The sequence below is a fragment of the Lissotriton vulgaris genome, chromosome 10, assembly GCF_964263255.1.
Source record: "Lissotriton vulgaris chromosome 10, aLisVul1.2, whole genome shotgun sequence".
Lineage (NCBI taxonomy): Eukaryota > Metazoa > Chordata > Amphibia > Caudata > Salamandridae > Lissotriton > Lissotriton vulgaris.
Genome location: NC_141698.1, coordinates 1,155,611,850 through 1,155,638,657, shown reverse-complemented (window position 1 = coordinate 1,155,638,657; position 26,808 = coordinate 1,155,611,850). Strand labels below are relative to the sequence as shown.

General features: G+C 52.1%; 1 protein-coding gene across 4 annotated transcripts in view; it reads left to right on the top strand.

Moving 5' to 3' along the window:
• Positions 1-26,808, top strand: part of FAM13B (family with sequence similarity 13 member B) — a 476,175-nt gene that overhangs the window by 204,948 nt on the left and 244,419 nt on the right. For all 4 annotated transcript variants that reach the window (XM_086942255.1, XM_086942256.1, XM_086942257.1 and 1 more), the window contains one exon: positions 19,310-19,391. In XM_086942255.1, coding sequence (XP_086798381.1) covers positions 19,310-19,391 — 82 coding nt within the window. The remainder of the gene's footprint in view (positions 1-19,309; positions 19,392-26,808) is intronic.

Sequence of the window (26,808 nt, the reverse complement as noted above, 5' to 3'; positions counted from 1 at the left end):
GGGTCCCCTCGGTTCTGATCTCTGGTTGAGGAAAAGGGTAGCGGGACAGTCTTAGTTACCAATGAGTTCAATAGCTCTCAATCCTCGAGCTCGGCGTGGTTGCTGATCGGGCCGTGGAGGAGCCAAGCAGGTCCCGAGATGGATGAAGGGTGGTCGGCGGGCCGTGGAGAAGCCAAGCAGGTCCCGATATGGATGAAGGATGGTCGACGGGCCGTGGAGAAGCCAAGCAGGTCCCGATGCAGATGACAGTTACAACGGTCCGCGGCCTCGCCAGCAGATCCGGACGACGGTGAAGGATGAAGGTTACGACGGCTGTGGCAGCGCCAACAGGCAGGATGATGGTGCACAGGACAGAGCTACGGCAGCGCCAGTAGTCCGTCCAGGATGAGTTCTTCTTTCGTCTCTCGACTCCAAGATACAACTGCCTTCCTGTTCTGGAGCTGCCCCAGTTATAGGGCTGGCGTGCTTTGATGTCCGGACCCTCGCACTTGGAGGTCGGGAGGTCCGGGATGAGGGAGTCCAGACACCCAGCAGGGGGGTGGAGCCAGCGCCCGGGGAGGCGATGGGCGAGCGGCACTGGCCGGGGGAGAACCATCGACACCTCTTTCTCCCATTGACTGGCCAAGTAGCTCGCTCGCCTCCTGGGTGGAGGGTGGTGCCGGAATGTCTGAGGCCGGGCTAGGCCCAGGGTTGAGGTCGATCGGGGGCCAGGCGGCCTCGTGGCGAAGTGTCCAAGATGGCGGCCCGGGCTGGGCGCGTGGGTCGGCCGTGGATCGGACCCACGAGGTTATCATGCTCGAGGGCAGGTGTCCCTGAGGGGACGTAGGACGTGCAATGGTGGTGTGTGGTGCTTGTATGACTGGCTCGGGCTTGGTCGAGCCGGGGGAGAGCGGCCCGTCATGTGGCCTGTCCAACAAGCACACATCCACTCCGCCCAACATACCCCCAAAGAGCCGTCCCATGTCCGGCGAGCACTTGCACTTGTTGCAGCAGGAAGTCAACGTCCTGCTGCAAAAAGGAGCAATAGAGCTCGTGCCCCTGCAGGAAAGAGGTACAGGAGTTTACTCCCTGTACTTTCTGATTCCAAAGAAGGACGGATCCCTCAGGCCCATCCTAGACCTCAGACCTCTCAACTTTTACATTCTGTCAGAACATTTCCATATGCTCACGCTGCAGCAGGTTCTCCCACTGCTTCGGCAAGGGGACTTCCTAGCAACTCTGGACCTCAAGGATGCGTACTTCCACATTCCACTGCATCCTTCACACATTCACAACCAGCACTACCAGTTCAAGGTTTTGCCTTTTGGGGTCACCACAGCGCCCAGGGTTTTCACAAAGTGCCTGGCGACGGTGGCGGCACATCTGAGACGTCAAAACATCCACGTCTACCCCTATCTGGACGACTGGCTCATTCAGACGAAGTCGGCCCAGCAGTGCGCCAACCACGTGTCCCACACATTCACCTTCTGCACGATCTGGGGTTCTCACTGAATTACCCAAAATCCCATCTCCAGCCCGCCCACATACGGCAGTATCTGGGTGCGACCATAAACACTCTGGCGGCCACAGCACAGCCGAATTCAGTGAGAGTCAACAGCATTCAGTCGCTGATCCAAAGATTCAGACCTCAACACTCGCTTCCAGCAAGAGTGTTCATGCAGTTGATAGGCATGATGGCCTCCTGCATCTCCATAGTCCCACACGCGAGACTACATATGCGTCCGCTTCAGGAGTGCTTAGCACGTCAGTGGACTCAGGCTCACGGGCAGTTGAAAGACCTAGTGTTGGTGAGCGTTCGGGCATACAACTCTCTGCATTGGTGGAATCCACTAAACCTTTGCAAGGGCCGACCGTTTCAAGAGCCTGTGCCGCAGATTGTCCTGACAACGGACGCTTCTCTCCAGGGATGGGGAGCGCATGTACTCCATTACACTGCGCAGGGACTATGGACACCACAGCAAAGGAAGATGCACATCAATGTGCTAGAACTGATGGCAATCTTCATGGCCTTGAAGGCATTCAAAGTACATCTGTGCAACAAGGTCGTGTTGATCCGGACGGACAACATGACGGCCATGTACTACATTAAAAAACAGGGAGGCACACACTCTCCGCAGCTGTCTCATCTGGCTCGGAGCATGTGGAAGTGGGCCATTCAGAGGAACATTTTCCTCATGGCAGAACATCTCCCAGGCAAGGACAATCAAATGGCGGACCTGCTCAGCAGGCACAGCCACCAAATGCACGAGTGGGAGATACATCCATCAGTACTCCAACCGTACTTCCACAGGTGGGGTCATCCAGAGATCGACCTGTTCGCCACAAGGGAGAACGCAAAATGCCAAAGCTTCGCTGCCAGGTTTCCACACCCGCAATCGCAGGGCAATGCGATATGGATGAACTGGTCAGGCAGATTTGCGTACGCTTTTCCCCCAGCACCTCTGATAACGCTGGTGGCGCGCAAGCTCAGGCAGCACTCAATGACCCTCATCCTAGTTGCTCCAACGTGGGCTCGCCAACCATGGTACACCACGTTTCTGGAACTTTCCGTGGTACCGCATCAAAGGCTTCATCTCACACCCAGCCTTCTGACGCAGATCCAAGGTGACATTCAGCACCCAGATCCGCAACAGCTCAACCTGGCGATCTGGCTCCTAAAGTCCTAGAATTCGGCTACCTCAACCTTCCTCCCAATTGCATGGACATCATTCGGGAGGCTAGAAAGCCCACTACTAGAGCATGTTATGCGGCAAAATGGAAACGGTTTGTCATCTATTGCTCAAACCACAACATTGATCCATTAGATGCTTCTATTCAGAACATCATCTGTTACCTGTTCCATCTATACAGGTGTAATCTGGCATATACTTCCATTCGCATTCACCTGTCTGCAATGGCGCATTACTAGTAGGAGGCCTAGGGGACTCGGGTGCAGAGTGTGCACTCTCAAGCGGGATGCGGGACAAAGTCTATGGAGGCTAGTAAAAGCAAAGTTAGTGTTCTCGGGCAAACCCGATAAGGTAGGTTGAAAACGAAAGTGGATCTGGACCCTTGGATAGTGAGGCTATGCTGGGGCACCGAAATGCCGAAGTTACCTAGCCCAGGGGCTGCGGCTGCATAGGTCTGAAAAGACGTCGGGAATCCTCGTTGACGAACCAGGAGCCTGAAGAAAGAGTTGCTGGCAGGCGACCAGTGAAGATTGTTCGGGGTGATCCAAGCCTGGATCGAAGATGGATGACATCTGAAAGCAGAGGGGACCAAGTTCTTAATCACTAGCCAGTGATCAGATGGGCACTAGGATGGCACCGGATGGTAGTCACCTCGACCAGGTGAGTGGGCGACGCTGGGCTGTGCAGTCTCACGGACCAGGAGGCGTTGTCGGCGACCAGGATGGAGGTGCGAGCTGTCCCACGATGGTTGATGCTGTCGACGTTCCTGGACCCAGGATTGGGGCAACAAGTCTTGGCAAATTCAAGCCCACGCGGTGGACCTAAAATGGCGTCTGGAGTGGAGCAGGAGGGTCCGGGGTGCTCCTCTTTTGGAAGGGAGCAAGGGCCAGTCTGGAGCAACCAGACCAGCAGTGGTGATGTCGTCGTTTGTCGTCAGGAAGGCCACAAGCCAGCGGGCTAGTAGCCAGACAACGCGGTGAGCAGCAAAAAGCAGAAGGGCCCCACGCAGATCTCGTGGATGCTGGGGGGCTGGACTTCGGTGCTGGAGCTGCTCAGGGTCGGGGCTTCTCGGACCCCAAATCACTCACTCGAGGATCCCTCGGCGGTCGTGCTGGATAGAAGTCGTGCAGTTCTGATGATGGCCGGTCCTTCGGTCTCGTCGCACCTACGGTTCTCAGCTTAGCTGTAGAGGTAGATAGAGGTCAGAGGTGCCAGGGAAGCCGGGTCTCGTCGAGCTGGTCAGTCGGATTCCGGAGGAAGGACGTGCAGCAAACCGCAGAGTTCTTAGATGGTGCCTGCGGATGCAGGGTGACTACTCCTTAGCCACAAGGGAGAAATCTTGAGAAGAAGTCGAGAGTTCCTTTCGTAGAAAGTAGTTTCTTGATTCAAAGATGATCTAATTTGGAAGGGTCCCCGCTCCTGCCTTTATCCTAAAGAAAGGGGTGGGTACGCGACTAGGTCCTGCCCTAGGGGTGGGACCAGGAAGGGGGGTTGTTACACCCCTCTCCCATGCCGGACTTTCCCCAGGCCAGGGGCTGGTGTGCCCCTGGAACTGGTTCTAGCCGGCAGATGCGTAGTGAGCACCGGGAGGCCACTTGCAGTCACCTTCCTGTAAAGCCCTGCCTACCCAGGATACACAAAACCCTGTCTGGGATGGTGCTAGCACCGCCCCTGACAGGAAACTCTTTGTCCAAGCTCCCCTCGCTGGAAGGACTCCCAGCTGCAGGGGGTCAGACTCGTGTCTGTGGTGGCAGCATCCATTTTGTGATGCTGAGGCTCGAGTTAACTTTAACCGGGGTTCACAGTTACATACATGTCGTGTCCCTCTAGAAGGGTGGAATGCTAACCCCGTCGCCAGAATTGGCGTGGGGTTAGTATTCCAATTCGTATGACACCTTACTCGACATGTTTTGATAAAGCAATACCAAAGTTAGCATTTAACCGCGAGGATTATAATGCACTTAAGAGCATATGGTATGCGTAATCATGGAACAGCTATTAGGTCTTTGTTCCGCAAGCTGCAAACGGGCTCAGCTCATGCCAGAGCACCATCTCACACGATTCCAAGCACTCTGCCTTCAGGATTGTCAAGGCCTGCCATAGGAGTGACTGATAGGAATCTGTGTGTCCATTTTTAGGGTTAGATATAGGTATACTATATCTAAAGCAAAGGGTGATTACACCACCTTGCCCCAGCTGTCGTGCAGCCAGTTGTGTCAGATTTAGATGGCCAGCCAGGGGTGGCATAATACATGCTTCAGCCCCTGGTAGGCCCTGGGTACACCTATGCCCTGAGTTACAGGGTCTGATAAGGTGGCCCAGTACCAATTGGTAAATGCACCTAGGGTACACGTTGTAATTTAGTGAGAGAACAGCCAGGCTGGGGGTCTGATTAGCAGGCCCACAGCCAGAGAAAGTCGTAAACCAGTGAAACAAAAGCAAAAAATCTGGGTGATCATAGGATTGCAGACCCTACTCTCCTACATGACCCCCCCCCCCCCCCCCCCCCAAACTTTGGGACAATAAACTAACCTTGACCAGGTGAGTCTTCTTGCTCTAAGTGGAAGTACCTGGAGAGCCCATCTGCATTGCCATGATCAGTGCCAGGTCTATGCTCCACTGTGAAGTCCATCCCCTGTAGGGAAATGGACCACCAAAGCAGTTTAGGGTTTTCACCCTTCATCTGATTTAGCCATAAGAGGGCCTTATGGTCGGTCTGAATCTTGAAATGAGTGCCAAACAAGTATGGCCTCAGTTTCTTCAGGGCCCAAACCACAGCAAAGGCCTCCCTCTCAATAGCTGACCAATTTTTCTCTCTCTGGGTCAGCCTTCTGCTTATAAAAGCAATGGGCTGGTCATGACCATCAATATTCAGTTGAGATAGAACAGCTCCCACACCCAACTCAGAAGCATCTGTTTGGACAATGAATGGTTTGGAGTAGTCTGGACTCTTGAGGATAGGTGCTGTGCACATGGCCTGCTTTAGGTCATCGAATGCTTTTTGACAGCCTGCTGTCCACTGAACTTTCTTTGTCATCTTTTTACTTGTCAGTTCATTAAGTGCAGTCACAATTGATCCATAATTCCTGACAAACTTTCTGTAGTAACCAGTCAGGCCCAAGAAAGCTCGAACCTGAGTCTGGGTGGTTGGAGGAGCCCAGTCCCTGATTGACTGTATCTTGCTCTCCAGTGGCTGAACTTGGCCTCCACCTACAAGGTGGCCCAAGTATACAACCTGTGTCTGCCCTATCTGGCACTTTGTGGCCTTGATAGTGAGACCTGCTGCTTGCAGTGCCTCTAACACTTTCCTTAGGTGGACAGGTGATCCTCCCAGGTGGAGCTAAAGACAGCTATATCATCAAGATATGCTGCACAGAAGTCTTCCAGCCCAGTGAGAACATGATTCACCAGCCTTTGGAAGGTGGCAGGTGCATTTTTCAGACCAAAGGGCATTACCACAAATTGATAATGTCCACCAGGGGTTTAAAATGCTGTCTTGGGCTTGGCATCCTCAGCTAACCTGATTTGCCAATACCCAGCTGTCAGGTCAAATGTACTTAAGTAGTTGGCAGAAGCCAATCTATCTATAAGTTCATCTGCCCTTGGTATCGGGTGGGCATCAGTCTTAGTGACTGCATCGAGACCTCTGTAGTCTACGCAGAACCTCATCTCTCTCTTACCATCTTGGGTGTGAGGTTTTGGCACTAGAACTACTGGACTAGCCCAAGGGCTATCTGAGGGTTCAATGACTCCCAACTCCAACATTTTCTGCACTTCAGTTTTGATGCAGTCTCTAACATGATCAGGCTGCCTGTAGATTTTACTCTTGACTGGCAAGCTGTCACCAGTGTCAACCTCATGGGTACACCAATTGGTTTGACTGGGTGTTAGAGAGAACATAAGCCTGAAGGATTGAAGAACTTGTTTGCAATCCTTCTGTTGATGTTCAGAGAGGCTGCCACAAAAGACAACACCATCTACTGATCCATCATCAGGATTCTGAGTGAGCAGGTCTGGGAGAGGGTCACTCTCTTCCTCCTGTCCCTCAACTATGGCCATGAGCAAGCTCATGTCCTTTCTGTCGACATATGCTTTGAGCCTATTCACATGGAGCACCCTGAGGGGGCTCCTGGGAGTTCCAAGGTCCACCAGGTAGGTGACCTCTCCCTTTTGCTCAAGGATTGTGTGGGGCCCAGACCATTTGTCTTTGAGTGCTGCTGGGGCCACTGGCTCCAACACCCACACCTTCTGTCCAGGCCTGTTCACAGTCAGGACAGCCTTTTGGTCATGCCAAGCTTTTTGGAGTTTTTGGCTTGCCTCAAGGTTTTTAGAAGCCTTTTCCATATACTCAGCCATCCTGGAGCGGAGACCAAGTCCACTATGTTGGTTGCAGGCTTTTTGAGAGGTCTCTCCCATCCTTCCTTCACCAAACACAGGGATCCCCTTACAGGATGCCCATACAGAAGTTCAAAAGGGCTGAAGCCAACCCCCTTCTGTGGGACCTCTCTGTAAGCAAACAAAAGGCAGGGAATCAGGACATCCCATCTACGCCTGAGCTTTTCAGGTAGTCCATGAATCATCCCTTTTAGGGTCCTGTTGAACCTTTCAACAAGCCCATTGCATTGTGGGTGATAGGGTGTGGTGAACTTGTAGTTGACACCACATTCCTTCCACATAGCAGTTAAGTAGCTTGACATGAAGTTTGCACCTCTGTCAGAGACAACCTCCTTAGGGAAGCCCACTCTGGAGAACACTCCAACTAGGGCTCTTGCCACAACAGGTGCTGTAGTGGTCCTAAGGGGAATAGCTTCAGGATACCTGGTGGCATGGTCCACCACTACCAGTATAAACTTGTGCCCTGATGCTGTCTGGGGTTCCATTGGTCCAACAATGTCAATCCCCGCCCTTTCAAAGGGCACCCCAGGCATTGGTATAAGGGGGGCCTTTGTTGTGCCACCTGACTTACCACTGGCTTGGCAAGTGACACAGGAGCGACAAAACTCCTTGGTATCTTCATTCATGTGGGGCCAGTGAAAGTGTGAGACAATTCTGTCCCAAGTCTTGTTCTGGCCTAAGTGACCTGCAAGGGGAATCTCATGGGCCAAGGTGAGAAGGAAACCTCTCAGAGACAAGGGGATGACCAGCCTCCTGGTTGCACCAGGCTTGGGGTCTCTTGACTCAGAGTATAGGAGTCCATCTTCCCAGTATACCTTGTGGGCACCTGTGGCGCTCCCTGCAGCCTCAGCAGCAGCAGCTTGCTGTCTGAGGGGTTCAAGAGAAGGGCAGGCTAACTGTTCCTTCCCCAGGTCTGCTCTGGAGGGTCCCCCTGAGCCCAGAAATTCAACTTTATCAAGTTCAAATTCTTTAGGCTCAGTTTCCCTCAGTTCCTGTAGGTCAGCCTCCTCTGAGACTTGATCCTCAACCTGGGGCAAGGGGGAAGGCAATGCCTTAACCCGACTGCTCTTCTTCTTGGGAGGTGTCTGGTCCATTGTTCCAGGATCCAGCACCTGTTCAGTGGGGCATTTTCTGGCCTGTGACCTAGTCACAGCAAGCACATGTGCTGGCAAGCCTAACATCTCCATGTGAGTCCTCTGCTCCACTTCTGACCATTGTGATGACTCCAAATCATTGCCCAACAAACAATCCACTGGGAGGTCTGAACTAACTACAACCTTCTTTTGGCCATTTACCCCTCCCCAGGAGAAAGCAACAATCGCCATACTATGACTGGTAGTGACGTTGCTGGCATTGGTCACCAGGAAATCTGTACCTGGCATGATCTGTCCAGGGTCCACAAAGTTAGGTGTCACCATTGTGACACTGGCACAAGTGTCCCTATAGGCCTGAGCCATTTTGCCATTTATCAAAGGTGTCTGCCTGTATTTGCCCAAAGTATTGAGACTGACATCAGGGGATATATCCACATCCCCTGTACAGAGAAGGACAGCCTGAGTGAGTGTGCCAACTAAGTTGTCATACCCCTCAGAACCCAAGGTTAACCCAACTAATCCCTTGGGAGGTGCACTACCACTGCTGACTGTACTAGGGGGCACAGGTGCCTTAGGGGCTGCAGTGGCAGGAGTCTGCCCTCCTTTCTTGGTGCACTCACTAAACCAGTGAGTTTTACTTTTACAGTACTGGCACCATCTTTTGGATTGGCCTTCTTTCTTCTTTTGGGGAGCCTGACCCCCACCCTCTTTGGGTTGTTGGGGACCTGTCGAAGACTTCTGGTCATTTTGTTCCCCCTTAGAATCTTTACCCTTCTGGTCTGCTTTCTTCTGACCACCTTGATTCTGGCCCTGGTTCTGCTTAACCCTTGTTCTGACCCATCTGTCTGCCTTCTTTCCCAATTCTTGGGGAGAGGTCAGATCTGAGTCAACAAGATGCTGATGCAACAACTGGTTCTGACAATTGTTTAAAATCTGTTCCCTCATGATCAGATTGTACAATCCTGTATAATCAGTAACCTTACTGCCCAGCAACCAGCCCTCCAAAGCCTTAGTGGCACAATCGACAAAGTCAGACCAATCTTGAGACTGCGTTTTCTGGGTATCCCTGAACAGCAACCTGTACTGCTCAGTGGTTAAGCCAAACCCATCTATCAGTGTATTCTTCAGGACTTGGTAATTGTTAGCATCCTCAGCTCTAGTAGTGAGGAGCTTATCTCTATCTTTACCTTCAAAGGAGAGCCACAAGATAGCTGCCCACTGACTCTGGGGGACACACTGTACAGTGCAGGCTCTCTCCACAGCAGTCATCCATTTGTGGATGTCATCCCCTTGTTTATAGGGGGGCACTATCTTACTCAGGTGTCTAGTATCTAAACTCCTGTCTTTTTCTCTTGGGAGAATGCTGCCACCAGTGAGATCTAACCCACTTAATTTCTGCTCTCTAGCAAAGGCAAGCCTCTCTTTGGCCAGGGCAAGTTCTTCCCTTTCAATCCTCAGATTGGCTTCCCTCATCTTAGCTTCATGCTCCCTTCTCTTAGGGTATGACATCCCTCTATGAGAAGAGGTCTGAGAGCCATTGGTTTGAATGGATCTGTTAGAGCCTCTGGACAGAGACCTAACTCGCCCACTCCCAATGTTAAGTCTGCCTGAGAGTGGCCCTGGGGGTCCCCCAAATCCATTCTCATGCCTACTTAAGTTGGTTCTAGTGAGTCTTCTGACTTCTACCTGACCTGTTTCTGCCTCATCCCCAGATAACTCATCTTCCTCCCCCTCCTCAGCACTGTCTGCTGCCTGGAGGTGTCGGTCAGGGTCACCCTGGGTTCCCTCAAGGGGAGGCATGTTCCCATCTGGATGAGAAGGATCTGTGTTAGCAGACCTCCTAGCATCATAAGTCTCCAAGAGACCAATCAGAAAGGGAATGGTAGGGTTAGAACCCTGTTTTAGCTTCCTGGATGTACAGATTTGTCTCATCTCCTGGAAGCTAAGAGCAGCATATCTGGAAGTGACCTGTGGAGGGTCCACAACCACAAGAGGGGTCTCTGAAGACTCTCCGTGGTTAGACATGCTTCTAGTGTGGTGTAAGTGATGCACCTACCTACACTATGTGTTTGCCTTCTGATCTGCTAAGAGTTGTAGTCAAGGTGTGCTAAGCCTTGAGGAGCTGCAACAGCTGGTTCAGTAGAACTCAGAGTATTCTAAGCTTAGTTATATGTACCTTGGTACTTATGTGATCTTTCACAAAGATATTCTTAGGATACGTGTGGTAAAACAGCAAGCTCAAATCCCAACCGCTGCTCACCAATGTGAGAAGTTGGCCTGATATTCAGTGTTCACTATTCTAGTGATCACTATGTATCAGTCCAAACAACCCTTATGGTGATTGGTTGTAAGTCAACCAATAGACCAGCTATCCTAGTAGCATGGACAAGAGCAGTCTTCGGGCTAAACTCTAGAGGGCGTGTTAAGCCAGCTGTTTTACCATCACATATACCCCTTGAACACCAAGTGAAAGGACACCACACAAGTGTTATGAAAATAAACAGTGTATTTATTAGAATCACAACAGCCCTGTACTCTTTATGAGGACAGGTTACTAAGAACAGAACAAAACTCTTACGAAAATACTTTAAGTTGCACAATTTACACAAATGCTTGAGGGGCACGAAAAACCATATACTATGGAAGTGGAATGCGAAATTACTAGCAGGTAAGTACTGGACTAATAGGCTTTGGAATCGCTAGGACTACATTACTGAACCTTCAGATTACTAGTAGGAGGCCTAGGGGACTCGGTGCAGAGTGTGCACTCTCACGCGGGATGCGGGACAAAGTCTATGGGAGCTAGTAAAAGCAAAGTTAGTGTTCTCGGGCAAACCCGATAAGGTAGGTTGAAAACGAAAGTGGATCTGGACCCTTGGATAGTGAGGCTATGCTGGGGCACCGAAATGCCGAAGTTACCTAGCCCAGGGGCTGCGGCTGCATAGGTCTGAAAAGACGTCGGGAATCCTCGTTGACGAACCAGGAGCCTGAAGAAAGAGTTGCTGGCAGGCGACCAGTGAAGATTGCTCGAGGTGATCCAAGCCTGGATCGAAGATGGATGACACCTGAAAGCAGAGGGGACCAAGTTCTTAATCACTAGCCAGTGATCAGATGGGCACCAGGATGGCACCGGATGGTAGTCACCTCGACCAGGTGAGTGGGCGACGCTGGGCTCTGCAGTCTCACGGACCAGGAGGCGTTGTCGGCGACCAGGATGGAGGTGCGAGCTGTCCCACGATGGTTGATGCTGTTGACGTCGCTGGACCCAGGATTGGGGCAACAAGTCTTGGCAAATTCAAGCCCACGCGGTGGACCTAAAATGGCGTCCGGAGTGGACCAGGAGGGTCCGGGGTGCTCCTCTTTTGGAAGGGAGCAAGGGCCAGTCTGGAGCAACCAGACCAGCAGTGTTGTCGTCGGTCGTCGTCGGGAAGGCCACAAGTCTGCGGGCTAGTAGCCAGACAATGCGGTGAGCAGCCGAAAAGCAGAAGGGCCCCACGCAGATCTCGTGGATGCTGGGGGGCTGGTCTTCGGTGCTGGAGCTGCTCAGGGTCGGGGCTTCTCGGACCCCAAAGCACTCACCAGAGGATCCCTCGGCGGTCGTGCTGGATAGAAGTCGTGCAGTTCTGATGATGGCCGGTCCTTCGGTCTCGTCGCACCTACGGTTCTCAGCTTAGCTGTAGAGGTAGATAGAGGTCAGAGGTGCCAGGGAAGCCGGGTCTCGTCGAGCTGGTCAGTCGGATTCCGGAGGAAGGACGTGCAGCAAACCGCAGAGTTCTTAGATGGTGCCTGCGGATGCAGGGTGACTACTCCTTAGCCACAAGGGAGAAATCTTGAGAAGAAGTCGAGAGTTCCTTTCGTAGAAAGTAGTTTCTTGATTCAAAAATGATCTAATTTGGAAGGGTCCCCGCACCTGCCTTTATCCTAAAGAAAGGGGTGGGTACGCGACTAGGTCCTGCCCTAGGGGTGGGACCAGGAAGGGGGGTGGTTACACCCCTCTCCCATGCCGGACTTTCCCCAGGCCAGGGGCTGGTGTTCCCCTGGAACAGGTTCTAGCCGGCAGATGCGTAGTGAGCACCGGGGTGCCACTTGCAGTCACCTTCCTGTAAAGCCCTGCCTACCCAGGATACACAAAACCCTGTCTGGGATGGTGCTAGCACCGCCCCTGACAGGAAACCCTTTGTCCAAGCTCCCCTCGCTGGAAGGACTCCCAGCTGCAGGGGGTCAGACTCGTGTCTGTGGTGGCAATATCCATTTTGTGATGCTGAGGCTCGAGTTAACTTTAACCGGGGTTCACAGTTACATACATGTCGTGTCCCTCTAGAAGGGTGGAATGCTAACCCCGTCGCCAGAATTGGCGAGGGGTTAGTATTCCAATTCGTATGACACCTTACTCGACATGTTTTGATAAAGCGATACCAGAGATAGCATATAACCGCGAGGATTATAATGCACTTAAGAGTATATGGTATGCGTTATCATGGAACAGCTATTAGCACTTGGTTCCGCAAGCTGCAAACGGGCTCAGCTCATGCCAGAGCACCATCTCACACGATTCCAAGCACTCTGCCTTCAGGATTGTCAAGGCCTGCCATAGGAGTGACTGATAGGACTCTGTGTGTCCATTTTTAGGGTTAGATAAAGGTATACTATATCTAAAGCAAAGGGTGATTACACCACCTTGCCCCAGCTGTCGTGCAGCCAGTTGTGTCAGATTTAGATGGCCAGCCAGGGGTGGCATAATACATGCTGCAGCCCCTGGTAGGCCCTGGGTACACCTATGCCCTGAGTTACAGGGTCTGATAAGGTGGCCCAGTACCAATTGGTAAATGCACCTAAGGTACACGTGTCAATTTAGAGAGAGAACAGCCAGGCTGTGGGTCTGATTGGCAGGCCCACAGCCAGAGAAAGTCGTAAACCAGTGAAACAAAAGCAAAAAATCTGGGTGATCATAGGATTGCAGACCCTACTCTCCTACAGAGCCTTTGGCTATTGCAACAGGTGTTCACCTTTATCGAGCATATTTTGCACTTTTAACTATTGCGCATGTTATGCCTACTGTATATGTTTCTACAAAAAGTAAAAGCAAAAAAATTAAGTTGGTCTTAAGAAGGTCAGGCCTAGTGGCTTTGCCAGGGTTTATTTTTTAATTGTAACTTTTCTCAACATGAGTAGCCTTAGTTTCATAACATGCAGCACTTCTGGCAAGTAATGTCGCCTTCAGAGAAGCAACTGGCGTTCATTCTGTTGGAGCCGGGATGAAACGCACGCCAGTCATTAAGAGTGACACCGGCTTCAGGTCTAGAGAAGGGAACGATGGCTCTGGTGGCATTGATCTGAGAGGGCTCCAGAGAGCAAGCTCGCTTGACTGGGACCCACCTCTTCAGAAAGGGTGAGGCCTCGAGCAAGCCGCAGCCTTCAGACCCATCTCCAGGCTCGCCACAAAGAGACCAGTGCGTGTGAGCCCAAATCCGATGACCTGCTCCAGGCCCAGGACCTACTTCCTGAATCTTCTAAGCCTCAGTTGGCAGCTTTGATAACACAGACTTGCTTTTTATGTGGCACTACTGTTCGTGCTGCCCACTGTTCCGGTGTTTGATTTACCACCAGTGGAAGGGCGAGTCTGCCGGGACCTGCAGTTATCCGCTCCTCCAGGATGAATCACCGCGCAGCCCGCAGGCTTTCATTCCAGGGTGGCCTTCGAAGAAGAGGGTATTGATGGCTCGAGGGCTGCGCGCAGTTGTCCTCCTCCTGTGCCTGTCCACAGCCGAGATCAAGAGAGGGGGAGGCTGCAGTGAGCCGGAAGATGTGAACCCGCCTCGACTCACTGTTGAAGAGGCAGTGGACCATTACCTTCTGGACATGGCTCGCAGAGGCAACTCTCTTCCACCTGTGGTGCTGGAGGGGAAACATCCTAAACAACGAAGAATCACCTACCACGAAGAATCACATACCACGAAGAATCACCTACCACGAAGAATCACCTACCACGAAGAATCACCTACCACGAAGAATCACCTACCACGAAGAATCACCTACCACGAAGAATCACCTACCACGAAGAATCACCTACCACGAAGAATCTCATACCACGAAGTCCAGAACCACGACTTTGCGGAACAACGACTTAGAATATTTGAAATGTTCAGAATGAATTTACCTTTTAAAGCCAGTAGAGGGCACTGTTGGTTACCATTTCACTATGGCAAAGCCTTTCTCTTCCCGACGCGAGTAAAAACTCAATGGCTGACACATTTGAAATGGCATCAAGGAGAAGCAAGCATGGAATTCTCGAACATTGAAATGATTTTTAAAATACTTATAATTAAGTTTAAGAGTATTATTTAAAAAAAGAGATGTTTAACATTTGGATTTGATTTGAAGTAAAAACACTAACATATAAACACGCTAATAAGAGATTATTGGGGGATGTGGGGGGGTGGGGGGGGTTCCCCCCCAAAAAATAAAGACTAAGGAAAGGAATTTCGTTGTACAGTAAGTCGTTGAAAAAGAAGTCGTTGAAAAGAAAAGATCGTTGTTTAAACTTTAGTGGTTTAGGAGGTCGTGGTTCAGGCAGTCGTGGTTCAGGAAGTAGTAATTTAATCATACAACCGTACTGGAGAGCAAGCCTTGCGACTCCTACCTGTGGTGCTGGAGAGCTAGCCTTGCGTGCACCGACTCCTACCTGTGGTGTTGGAGAGCTTGCCTTGCATGCACCGACTCCTACCTGTGGTGCTGGAGAGCTAGCCCTGCGTGCACGGACTCCTACCTGAGGTGCTGGAGAGCTAGCCCTACGTGCACCGTCTCCTACCTGTGGCGCTCGAGAGCTAGCCTTGCGTGCCTCGACTCCTACCTGAGGTGCTGGAGAGCTAGCCTTGCGTGCACGGACTCCTACCTGTGGTGCTGGAGAGCTAGCCTTGCGTGCACGGACTCCTACCTGTGGTGCTGGAGAGCTTGCCTTGCATGCACCGACTCCTACCTGTGGTGCTGGAGAGCTAGCCTTGCGTGCACCGACTCCTACCTGTGGTGCTGGAGAGCTAGCCTTGCGTGCACAGACTCCTACCTGAGGTGCTGGAGAGCTAGCCTTGCGTGCACCGACTCCTACCTGTGGTGCTGGAGAGCTAGCCTTGCGTGCACGGACTCCTACCTGTGGTGCTGGAGAGCTTGCCTTGCATGCACCGACTCCTACCTGTGGTGCTGGAGAGCTAGCCGTGCGTGCACGGACTCCTACCTGTGGTGCTGGAGAGCTAGCCTTGCGTGCACGGACTCCTACCTGTGGTGCAGGAGAGCTAGCCTTGCGTGCACTGACTACTACCTGTGGTGCTGGAGACCTAGCCGTGCGACTCCTACCTGTGGTGCTGGAGAGCTAGCCTTGCGTGCACTGACTCCTACCTGAGGTGCTGGAGAGCTAGCCCTGCGTGCACGGACTCCTACCTGTGGTGCTGGAGAGCTAGCCCTGCGTGCACTGACTCCTACCTGTGGCGCTGGAGGGCTAGCCTTGCATGCACTGACTCCTACCTGTGGTGCTGGAGAGTTAGCCCTACGTCAACCGTCTCCAACCTGTGGCGGTGGAGAGCTAGCCTTGCGTGCCTCGACTCCTACCTGTGGTGCTGGAGAGCTTGCCTTGCGTGCCTCGACTCCTACCTGTGGTGCAGGAGAGCTAGCCTTGCGTGTACTGACTCCTACCTGTGGTGCTGGAGAGCTTGCCTTGCGTGCCTCGACTCCTACCTGTGGTGCAGGAGAGCTAGCCTTGCGACTCCTACCTGTGGTGCTGGAGAGCTAGCCTTGCGTGCCTCGACTCCTACCTGGGGTGCTGGAGAGCTTGCCTTGCGTGCCTCGACTCCTACCTGTGGTGCAGGAGAGCTAGCCTTGCGACTCCTACCTGTGGTGCTGGAGAGCTAGCCTTGCGTGCACCGACTCCTACCTGTGGTGCTGGAGAGCTAGCCTTGCGTGCACTGACTCCTACCTGTGGTGCTGGAGAGCTAGCCCTGCGTGCACGGACTCCTACCTGTGGTGCTGGAGAGCTAGCCCTGCGTGCACAGACTCCTACCTGTGGTGCTGGAGAGCTTGCCTTGCGTGCACCGACTCCTACCTGTGGTGCTGGAGAGCTAGCCCTGCGTGCACGGACTCCTACCTGTGGTGCTGGAGGGCTTGCCTTGCATGCACCGACTCCTACCTGTGGTGCTGGAGAGCTAGCCTTGCGTGCACGGACTCCTACCTGTGGTGCTGGAGAGCTTGCCCTGCGTGCACGGACTCCTACCTGTGGTGCTGGAGAGCTAGCCTTGCGTGCACGGACTCCTACCTGTGGTGCTGGAGAGCTTGCCTTGCATGCACCGACTCCTACCTGTGGCGGTGGAGAGCTAGCCTTGCGTGCCTCGACTCCTACCTGTGGTGCTGGAGAGCTAGCCTTGCGTGCACGGACTCCTACCTGTGGTGCTGGAGAGCTAGCCTTGCGTGCACGGACTCCTACCTGTGGTGCTGGAGAGCTTGCCTTGCATGCACCGACTCCTACCTGTGGTGCTGGAGAGCTAGCCTTGCGTGCACCGACTCCTACCTGTGGTGCTGGAGAGCTAGCCTTGCGTGCACGGACTCCTACCTGAGGTGCTGGAGAGCTAGCCTTGCGTGCACCGACTCCTACCTGTGGTGCTGGAGAGCTAGCCTTGCGTGCACGGACTCCTACCTGTGGTGCTGGAGAGCTTGCCTTGCATGCACCGACTCCTACCTGTGGTGCTGGAGAGCTAGCCTTGCGTGCACGGACTCCTACCTGTGGTGCTGGAGAGCTAGCCTTGCGTGCACGGACTCCTACCTGTGGTGCAGGAGAGCTAGCCTTGGTGCACTGACTACTACCTGTGGTGCTGGAGACCTAGCTGTGCGACTCCTACCTGTGGTGCTGGAGAGCTAGCCTTGCGTGCACTGACTCCTACCTGAGGTGCTGGAGAGCTAGCCCTGCGTGCACGGACTCCTACCTGTGGTGCTGGAGAGCTAGCCCTGCATGCACTGACTCCTACCTGTGGTGCTGGAGAGTTAGCCCTACGTCAACCGTCTCCAACCTGTGGCGGTGGAGAGCTAGCCTTGCGTGCCTCGACTCCTACCTCCTGTGGTGCAGGAGAGCTAGCCTTGCGTGTACTGACTCCTACCTGTGGTGCTGGAGAGCTTGCCTTGCGTGCCTCGACTCCTACCTGTGGTGCAGGAGAGCTAGCCTTGCGTGTACTGACTCCTACCTGTGGTGCTGGAGAGCTAGCCTTGCGTGCCTCGACTCCTACCTGGGGTGCTGGAGAGCTTGCCTTGCGTGCCTCGACTCCTACCTGTGGTGCAGGAGAGCTAGCCTTGCGACTGCTACCTGTGGTGCTGGAGAGCTAGCCTTGCGTGCACCGACTCCTACCTGTGGTGCTGGAGAGCTTGCCTTGCGTGCCTCGACTCCTACCTGTGGTGCAGGAGAGCTAGCCTTGCGACTCCTACCTGTGGTGCTGGAGAGCTAGCCTTGCGTGCCTCGACTCCTACCTGGGGTGCTGGAGAGCTAGCCTTGCGTGCACTGACTCCTACCTGTGGTGCTGGAGAGTTAGCCCTACGTCAACCGTCTCCAACCTGTGGCGGTGGAGAGCTAGCCTTGCGTGCCTCGACTCCTACCTGTGGTGCAGGAGAGCTAGCCTTGCGACTCCTACCTGTGGTGCTGGAGAGCTAGCCTTGCGTGCCTCGACTCCTACCTGGGGTGCTGGAGAGCTTGCCTTGCGTGCCTCGACTCCTACCTGTGGTGCAGGAGAGCTAGCCTTGCGACTGCTACCTGTGGTGCTGGAGAGCTAGCCTTGCGTGCACCGACTAGTACCTGTGGTGCTGGCGAGCTAGCCTTGCGTGCACTGACTCCTACCTGTGGTGCTGGAGAGCTAGCCCTGCGTGCACGGACTCCTACCTGTGGTGCTGGAGAGCTAGCCCTGCGTGCACAGACTCCTACCTGTGGTGCTGGAGAGCTTGCCTTGCGTGCACCGACTCCTACCTGTGGTGCTGGAGAGCTAGCCCTACATGCACCGACTCCTACCTGTGGCGGTGGAGAACTAGCCTTGCATGCACGGACTCCTACCTGTGGTGCAGGAGAGCTAGCCTTGCTTGCACTGACTACTACCTGTGGCGCTGGAGAGCTAGCCTTGCTTGCACTGACTACTACCTGTGGTGCTGGAGAGCTAGCCCTGCGTGCTAGCTCTCCAGCACCACAGGACTCTTTAGGAGGCAGGAGTGTAGGTGCAGAGTTCAGGGCCTCTTTGAGGTCTCTGACAAGACAGTCCAGCTCCGGTAAGGGCAGAAGTCTTATGTGGGTCCGAGGTGGCATGCCCAGTCCCAATTTCCCCCTCGGCCAGCAGTTGCTGCACCACTTGTTAACCATCCCTGTCATACTCCCCAACTCTGCCAGCAAGCTGTACCCTCTCACCAGGCTTGTCGGCAGGCTGCCAGCCGAAGGATAACAGCATGGTCCAGAGAAAGGCGGTCAGCATAGGACTCCAATGCACCCCCGGAGCAGGCCATGCCACAACACTTACTCGCCCCAGAAGGTTGCTCTGCTGGAAGTTGTTCGTCTCCGCGTCAAGACAGGCCCCGGAAAGTATCAGTGCAAGCCCAACGGGGCCGGTCAATCTTCCAGCGTGAATCCACCTCTGGTTAGGGGATCTTACGGATTGAGCCGGCTTTTTTTCTCAACTGGCAGAGCAGTGTTCGGAAGCAGCCATCTTACTGTGCGACTCTGGCAGCCCCACATCTCTGTTAACATTAAGTATATACTTTGTTGAACCCCATTTGCATGGTCCCCACTTTCTCACTACTAGCCACTCCATACTTTCAATTCCCTGCTGTGTGGGGGAAACAATTTTACAACAGAGTCCGTTCCCATCTGCATCCCCTACTAAGGAAGGAGTCCCTGCATACCTTGTAACTCGAATTCTTCAAAGAAAAACAGCTTGCAAAGTCCAAGCCAACCCGTAGATGGCAGGAGCATGCACTGCATCTGAATCTACAGCTGTACAAACTACGGGTCGATGCTTACAGGGTAAGTAACCTATTCCTACCGCTTTATTGTGATCCCCAAGGGTGCTGTTGGATGCATACGTTGATCGTTCACCTTTTAATATGTGGAGATAAAATGTTTGTTTTTGTTTTGTATCCTTGCAGCCGTCCTACAGCGATCTAGCAGCCAACCCCAAGGTTTTAAAGTGGATGACGGACCTCACGAAGCTGAGGAAGCAAATCAAAGGTATGATAGTTAACTTATTCTTGACAATTTAAAGAAGGAATTAAAAAATATAAACTTGACTACCATCGGATGTCATACAAAAATTTAGTCAAATTGTAGTCTGGTCGTAAAGTGCAGATCATGAACAGCAAATGGTAAACTAGTTAACACTGAGTGAAGATCAGTGGTTTGCAGATGGATGCTGTGTGCGCCCCGCCGGCCACTGCGCCATGAAGTCTGTGCTCCAGTTTAGCTGAAGTACATCCCCATGAGCCCGAGTCTGGGTGCATAAAATAATCCCTCCCGTTAAATGCACCATAAAGTAGTAAGTTTAGGTACGTCGGACTATTTGAATTATATAATTACAGGCATCCTTGGCCACACGAGCCTCCAATGCAATTCTTGCCACTTCACCGCTGCAAGCCCGAGTTGCACTCAAGGAAAACAATACTCACCTACCACTTCTCCCCTCACGATTCTTCATCTCAATGTCAGGTCGCTCATCAAACATCATCTTGAGGTTAACTCCCTCATACTGGATGAGAACCCTGATATTCTCTTCCTTTGTGAAACCGGCTGCGGGACGGCACGCCTGCCATTCCCAACCTCACGCTCCCAGACGACTACCACATGTCAACTCTAAATCGTGATGCGAGAGGCGGTGGCATCGCGGTAATTTATAAAAAGTATTTCGCTTGCTCATTCACTAAAGAAGCTCTTCCTGGCTGTGAATGTGCCCGCTTTAAAATCACAACTAGCCCACACTTTACAATGTCTGGCCTTTACATCTATCGCCCACCTGGTCCTGCTTCCAGGTTTATTGAAGCCCTTCTTGAGTTGGCAACTGCTCTTGTGACCAAATCTGCTAATTTTACCATTCTAGGCGACCTCAACCTTCATTTTGATCTATCTAACGACTCCACTATTAAAAATCTCCTTGCCGATCTCTCTGCCCTACAACTTAATTCCCTTATTCAGGCTCCAACTCACTTAGCCGGGCATACTCTAGACCCGGTCTTTACCAACATTCAAGAGGTCACTACAGAGATGCCTATACCAATGGGATGGACGGACCACTACCTCATTAAACTGACTATCCTAGTCTATGGACGTGCGCATAAAACTGAATCAACCCGCCGCCTTAAAAGACCATGGCACAAACTATCCACCGCTGACTTCCACGACACCCTAGGGGAATTCCATCGGGGAGCCAACCAAGACATCAATACGACCTACAGCGCCTTTAATGACTGGATTACGGGAGGACTTGACACTCTCATTCCAGCTAAATGGACCAAAGGGCTTACCACACCCTCCAACCCTTGGTACAATGACACCCTTAAATCCATGCGCAAGGAATGTAAAAAAGCAGAGCGTCTCTGGAGAAGAGAATTTGACAGTGAGGACAAAACTAATTATATATCGAAACTAAAATCGTACCACAAAGCTATCCGCACGGCTCGCGCAGCTTTCTATGCTGACAAAATCAATTCAAGACCCAACCCTGCAAAAATAATCTTCAAACTAGTCAAAGAACTTCAGAGCACCAGGTCACCCTCCCCCAATATTGCGTCCGCTGAACAATGTGAGGAACTCGCTACATACTTCATAGAGAAAGTTCAAAATATTTACAAAACTTTTTCTCAGCAACCCCTCAACCCTATCAAACCCACCCATTCCACCTCTGACTACACCCCTCTAACTCAAATCCCTGACATTTCCCCTGACGATCTTATCAAACTGTGCAGAAAGGTGAAATCAGGCTCCCCTGCGGATCCTATGAGCCCTACTCATTTCATGGACTCGCTCGATTTCTTCCTGCCTCCCATGACTGCTATACTCAACCTCTCCTTCTCCTCTGCGAATGTTCCGACAGCCTGGAAACAAGCATGGGTGTCGCCCATTATCAAAAAAACCACCCTAGACCCATCTAAGCCGGAAAACTTCCCACCCATATCTCTGCTCCCTTGGCTGTCCAAAATTGCAGAGGCCCACGTAAACAGCGCCCTGTCCAAACATTTGGACCTGAATAACATCCTGGACCCATCCCAAAATGGGTTCAGACCGGGCCACAGTACGGAGTCTGCCCTACTGGCCACCTCCGAATATCTCCGGGCGATCTTAGATTCCGGTCAGAGTGCTGCGCTGATCCTTCTCGACCTCAGCGCAGCCTTTGACACGGTATCCCACGACATCCTTCTTAAGCGTCTGGAGATGACCGGAGTTTCTGGCCTCGCTCTGACCTGGTTCCGCTCCTTCCTTGAGGACAGATCCTTCCGGGAGTCAGCTCCCCCATTTCTATCCAAACCCCGCCCCATTGCACAGGGAATCACTCAGGGCTCAGCGTTGAGCCCTTCCCTCTTAAACCTTTACGTGCAGCCTCTTGCTGCAGTGGCCAAAGAGTGGGGGGGAACGTTGGTGTCGTATGCCGACGACACCTAGCTGATCATCACCCTCACGGAAAGCCCCTCCATCGCGGCCTCCAGTTTCGGGAATGGCCTTGCAGCGGTGGCCCAATGGATGACGGATAACTATTTACAACTTAACGCGGGAAAAACGGAAGTGCTACTCCTTGGCAAAACACCAGCCTCTGGAATGAGCACTGGTGGCAGTCATCCCTAGGCTCCATTCCCCCCCCCGCCCCTCCCCCCCCTAAGTCTCTAGTAAAAAATCTAGAAGTCTGGATGGACGCTTCACTCAGCTATCAGACTCACACCAAGAAGGTGGCCGCCACTTGTATAGGTCTATTGAGAAGTCTCAGCTCTATACTTGGCTTTTTCGACTCGAAGGTCTGCCAGCTGATCGCCCAAGCAACTATCCTTTCTCGCTTGGACTACGCTAATGTCCTCCTAGGCGCGAACAAAGGAGAAATTGTAAGACTCCAACGCGTGCAAAATGCGGCGGCAAGAGCTTTGGTCGGCCTCCCCAGCAGATGCTCAGCCAGAGCTACCATCCGCAAACTGCACTGGCTACCCGTTGACTCCTACTCTCCTACAAAATCTCCTCATTCCCTACGGAGTGGTGTGGCTCACTGGTTAGAGGCGGCAACCTGGAAGCAGAGGACGGCCCGGGACCAGGGTTCAATTCCCGACACGGCAGGGTCGTGAACCAGGCTCAGCGGACTCGATAATTCTCGCCTCGGGGCCTACTCTAACCAGGGATCACACTCGGCAACTCTGGGCATTAGCTTGCCTCATCTCCACAACGGCCCCACACAAACGCCGGGGATGCCTGGTTTCACCTTGGAGATACCCAGGAGGGAACATCTCAAAGGGAAAGCCAGGACGGGTTCCCCAGCGGTCTATAGCGCCAGGACGCCTCCGGGAAGCAGTGCGCTTTACAAGACACACACATTTACATTTACGTTCCTGGACGTGATCTGCGCTCCTCCAACCAGTACCTCTTGAGCGTTCTGAAGGACTGGGTTTTCTAAGACCCAGCGGTGCCAGGGCACAACACCTGAAACCTTCGTGGGTAACCTGCTCCGGCGTACGAATCACAGAGACACGGGACACTTCCTTCGGCGTCAAAGATTCAAGGTTTATTTGCTGCAGGGAACACAGAAGTCACGACAAGTACACCACGTGCAACTTGGGGAGACTGCTTCAAATTGGTTCTGTGAATCGCTCCTTTTATACAGTTTTTACTCATAGAGTTGCATTGAACACAAAAGTTTACAACCCGGTTCCCACCATTATCCCCCAGAGGGGTCGCTTTGGTCACTTTGATACACGTGAGGTCCGGAACATAAATGCGAAAACATTTGGTGGTTCCCAACTGTAAAAACCATCTTCCCACCATTAGTACATTCCAATCGGCAGTAAAACAGATCGAAAATAGGAACAAGGACAGGTGCAGAGGAAGACGGAGACAGTGGGGAGATCGGAAAGGGTGTAAAAGGGGAGGTATCGGGAAACACGAGATACAGGCATCAAAGGGACGTGCCTAATGAGATGCACGGCTGAGACAATAAGTCCGTGCGGCAAGATGAGCCTCGAGCGGCGCCATCTGCTTTACAGTAGCATCCCCCTCGTCATAAAGACACGTACAAAGAACATGTGTCTTCCGCAAATATCTTGGAAGTCCCAGGGTCGCGAAGCGAACAGCGTCCGTTCGCTGGCTACTTGAGGGCAAGAGACAAAATGGATGCCGTATCTAAGATGGAACCCGTGGGTACAGATGAAAAACCCACATAACAAACGAACGGTTTAGGTTAGCACAGCGAAACTGCGCACACTTACTAAACTCGTCATTTGCGGTTCATAGATACCAGACTCGACCATATTCGTGCGAGTCGAGAACACCACTTACAATTGTCACGGAACCTCAGTTCCCTGCACAAAGCTTTGCCGCATCGGAGGCCGCTCCTTTAGGGTCTTAGGACCTAAGCTTTGGAATGCTCTGCCTCCTAACATCCGTTCCCTAGAAAGCCTCCCAACTTTCCGAGAAGCCATTAAGACCCTCCTGTTCTCCTCTGGTAGTTCTTCACTCTCCCCTTCCCCCTGCTGGGTAGGTTTCTGTGACTCTTCTTAGCGCCGGGACGTCTCTTCGCTGGGGCAGCTGTTGCGCTTTACCAAACCTTAGAATAGAATAAGTCGTCCAGGGTTTCTTCACGGACCAATGTCCATCCAAGTTTATTTCGAGCAGCTCCTGATATGCTGCATACGTGGGCAGTGATCTGGCCAAAGCAAGGCTGTTATTAGAAAGGCCACAGGAGCAGCTTCTTTGCTTCAATCCTGAGCTCTGCTTTAATAAACAGGATTACAGAGGGAGGGCTTTTGGGGTTGGCAGATGCTGTCTGTAGGACGCTGGCTCTGTATATTCTATACCAAAGTGAGGTATAGTGTGCATGGAGTCCAGTGGAACCCCAAAGGTAGGCAGAGGTAAAGTTAGATAGAACCTCACTCTCGATTTGTGGTAGCTTGGTCGAGCAGCAAGGCTTTATCAGAGGACAGTGTGAAGCATTTGTTTTACACACTCAGTCAGCAAATGAATTCACACACTCAAGAACTGAACTCTAGGCCAATTGTTTTGCTATCAAAAACAATTCTTTATTACTTTTTTTTCCTAGAACCAAACAAACCTGGCCCAGGTAAGTGATATGTACTTTCCAGTAAATATATAAATTGTAACACAGTTTGGATAGAAATTGTAAATATACTTCGATTGTATTATAGTAGTGTTACTAATAATGCAATGCTTTTCAAATACAGTACATATGCTTAGTATAGGATTTTTGAGTGAAATTACAGGCAAGTTACTTTTGAGATTACTTTGCTTACACAGTGTTGTAAACAGGTGAGAAATTGTTTTCGTTAATGTTCGAGGCATGTGGGCTGCTGAATTCATATCTGTGCATAGATCGCACTCTAGTGTTGGGTCCGGATGATTGCACATTGTTGTCCTGGAAAAGTCTTCGAAGTATCACGAGATAGGTGGCTCCTCCCCTGGACTACAGTGCGCATGGGCATCCTCTCCATCCTCAGATTGTTTTTTTCCGCCATTGGGTTCGGATGTACTTTCTTAACTCAAGTTCGGAATCGATAAACACTTTTTCACAAGGCCAAAAGGCCTTTGGGGCGTCGGTATTGTCTTTCGTTTGGTGCCACGTACTTGTTCCAGTTCTTTGAACTGGACGTCGAAGGCCTTTGCCTTTTTTGACACCAAAGGCCCCATCAACGATCGATGGAACGGAGCCCGTTCAAACGATGCCCCGTTTGCAACTCTAAATACCCTCACATCGACGTGCACCCGGTGTGCAATAAATGCCTATCCCCGGACCACGACGAGGCCAGCTGCATGGCCTGTTCTTGGTCCAGGTCGAAAAAAACACTTTGGCTTCGATGCGCCGCTAGACAGTCGGCACGGGAAACGGCGCCCGACCCGGAGAACATCTTCGAGGCTGAAGACTAAGAAGGCGTCGATGAAGAGGATCCTGAACAACAGTCGGATCCTGCGTCGGAGCACAAGTCTAACTATGACGAGGACGAAGAAGAAGACTACGTCCATGATGAAGACTTCGTCGAGGTAGGGGACGACGCACAAGCCATCGGAGCAGTCGATGACGACTCGAGCGATGAGCAAGGCCCAACCGCAGTCGCGGGGCCCGATAATGACACTGTACTTTCAACGGCTCAGGTCGAGGCATCGCCGGAAGGCCTTAGCCAAGATCTTAATCCACATTCTATAGCCCTGTGTCAAGGCCCGGCTAAGAATATTTCTAAAGAGCCATCGGTCGATCAACCACAATCAGCGGTGAAATCGAAACCAACAGATGCCAAATCGAAACCGAAACTGCTAAAGACAGTCCTCGGATCGACGACTTCGGATTCATCGGATCCAATCAAATTGAATATGTCATCGACCCTTCGGGGACGCAAGGGGGTGTTGGCCCGAAGATCGGGGCGCCGAAGCCTGTCTCTAAGGTCAAGTAGTCGCACTGACGCCGTTGACGTCCAAATATGGCGACACTAATAAAGAACTCCAGGCTCAAAAGACTCTTGATCCGAAGCTTCCAGCCTCCAAGCCACTGGTGGTCAAGGCCTTCGAGTCGAAGACCAAAATCGACCTGAAAGAGCATGTCAAGTCGAAGCAGAAGAGCTTCCCTTTTGCGCACCAAGAGCTCAAGTCGACGCAAGGCCACAAACTAACTGGTGATAACACGAAGTCTGTCGGATCGAAGACGCCGCAACCCTCGAAGAAGGCCAGTCCGTCTTCAATGCTTCCACAGCCAATAAAGTACGGACTACCCCCGACCGCACGACCTAAGGCGTTCGAACCACAAAAAAGCACCGACACAGCCAAAAAGGTGTCGGTAGCCTCAAGACATCAGCCCACAGAAGAGGACGTTGTGTTCCAAGCGCCCTCCTATGATAATCAGTCAAAACTATTCTTCGACTCGGACTCTGGCAGACTCACTTTATAAAAGAAAGATCATTCCAGAGAATCCTATGGAGTCGTACAAGATCCCACTCAAAAAGAAGAGGGACTCTGCCACCTAACCTGTTCTTTTTGAGCCTGTGGAGTCCTATGGACAGGGATACGCCTATTCTCCCACACGTACCAATGAGGATGTGGGGGAAGGTTACAATGAGGAGGAATTTAATTATCCTGTTGACACAGATCAAGAGGAGTCTCAACCCTGGACTGACCCTGTTGACCCTGGTGAGCCACACACCACGCCTGACACTCAGTCCTATACAGTCAAAACCTTGCCAACTGAAGATACAGCTGTGTTTAACGCATTGATTGAAAGGGCAGCACATAATAATGATGTAGAAATGCACGCTGACCCGGTAGAGGAAGACTTTTTGTTTGACACTTTCTCAACTTCAGAAAGATCAGTAAAGACATTGCCAATGCTGAAGGGTGTCCTTAAACACGCTGGTGACATCTTCAAAGAAACCGCAAGGGTTGTGAACCCAAGAATTGAAAGGAA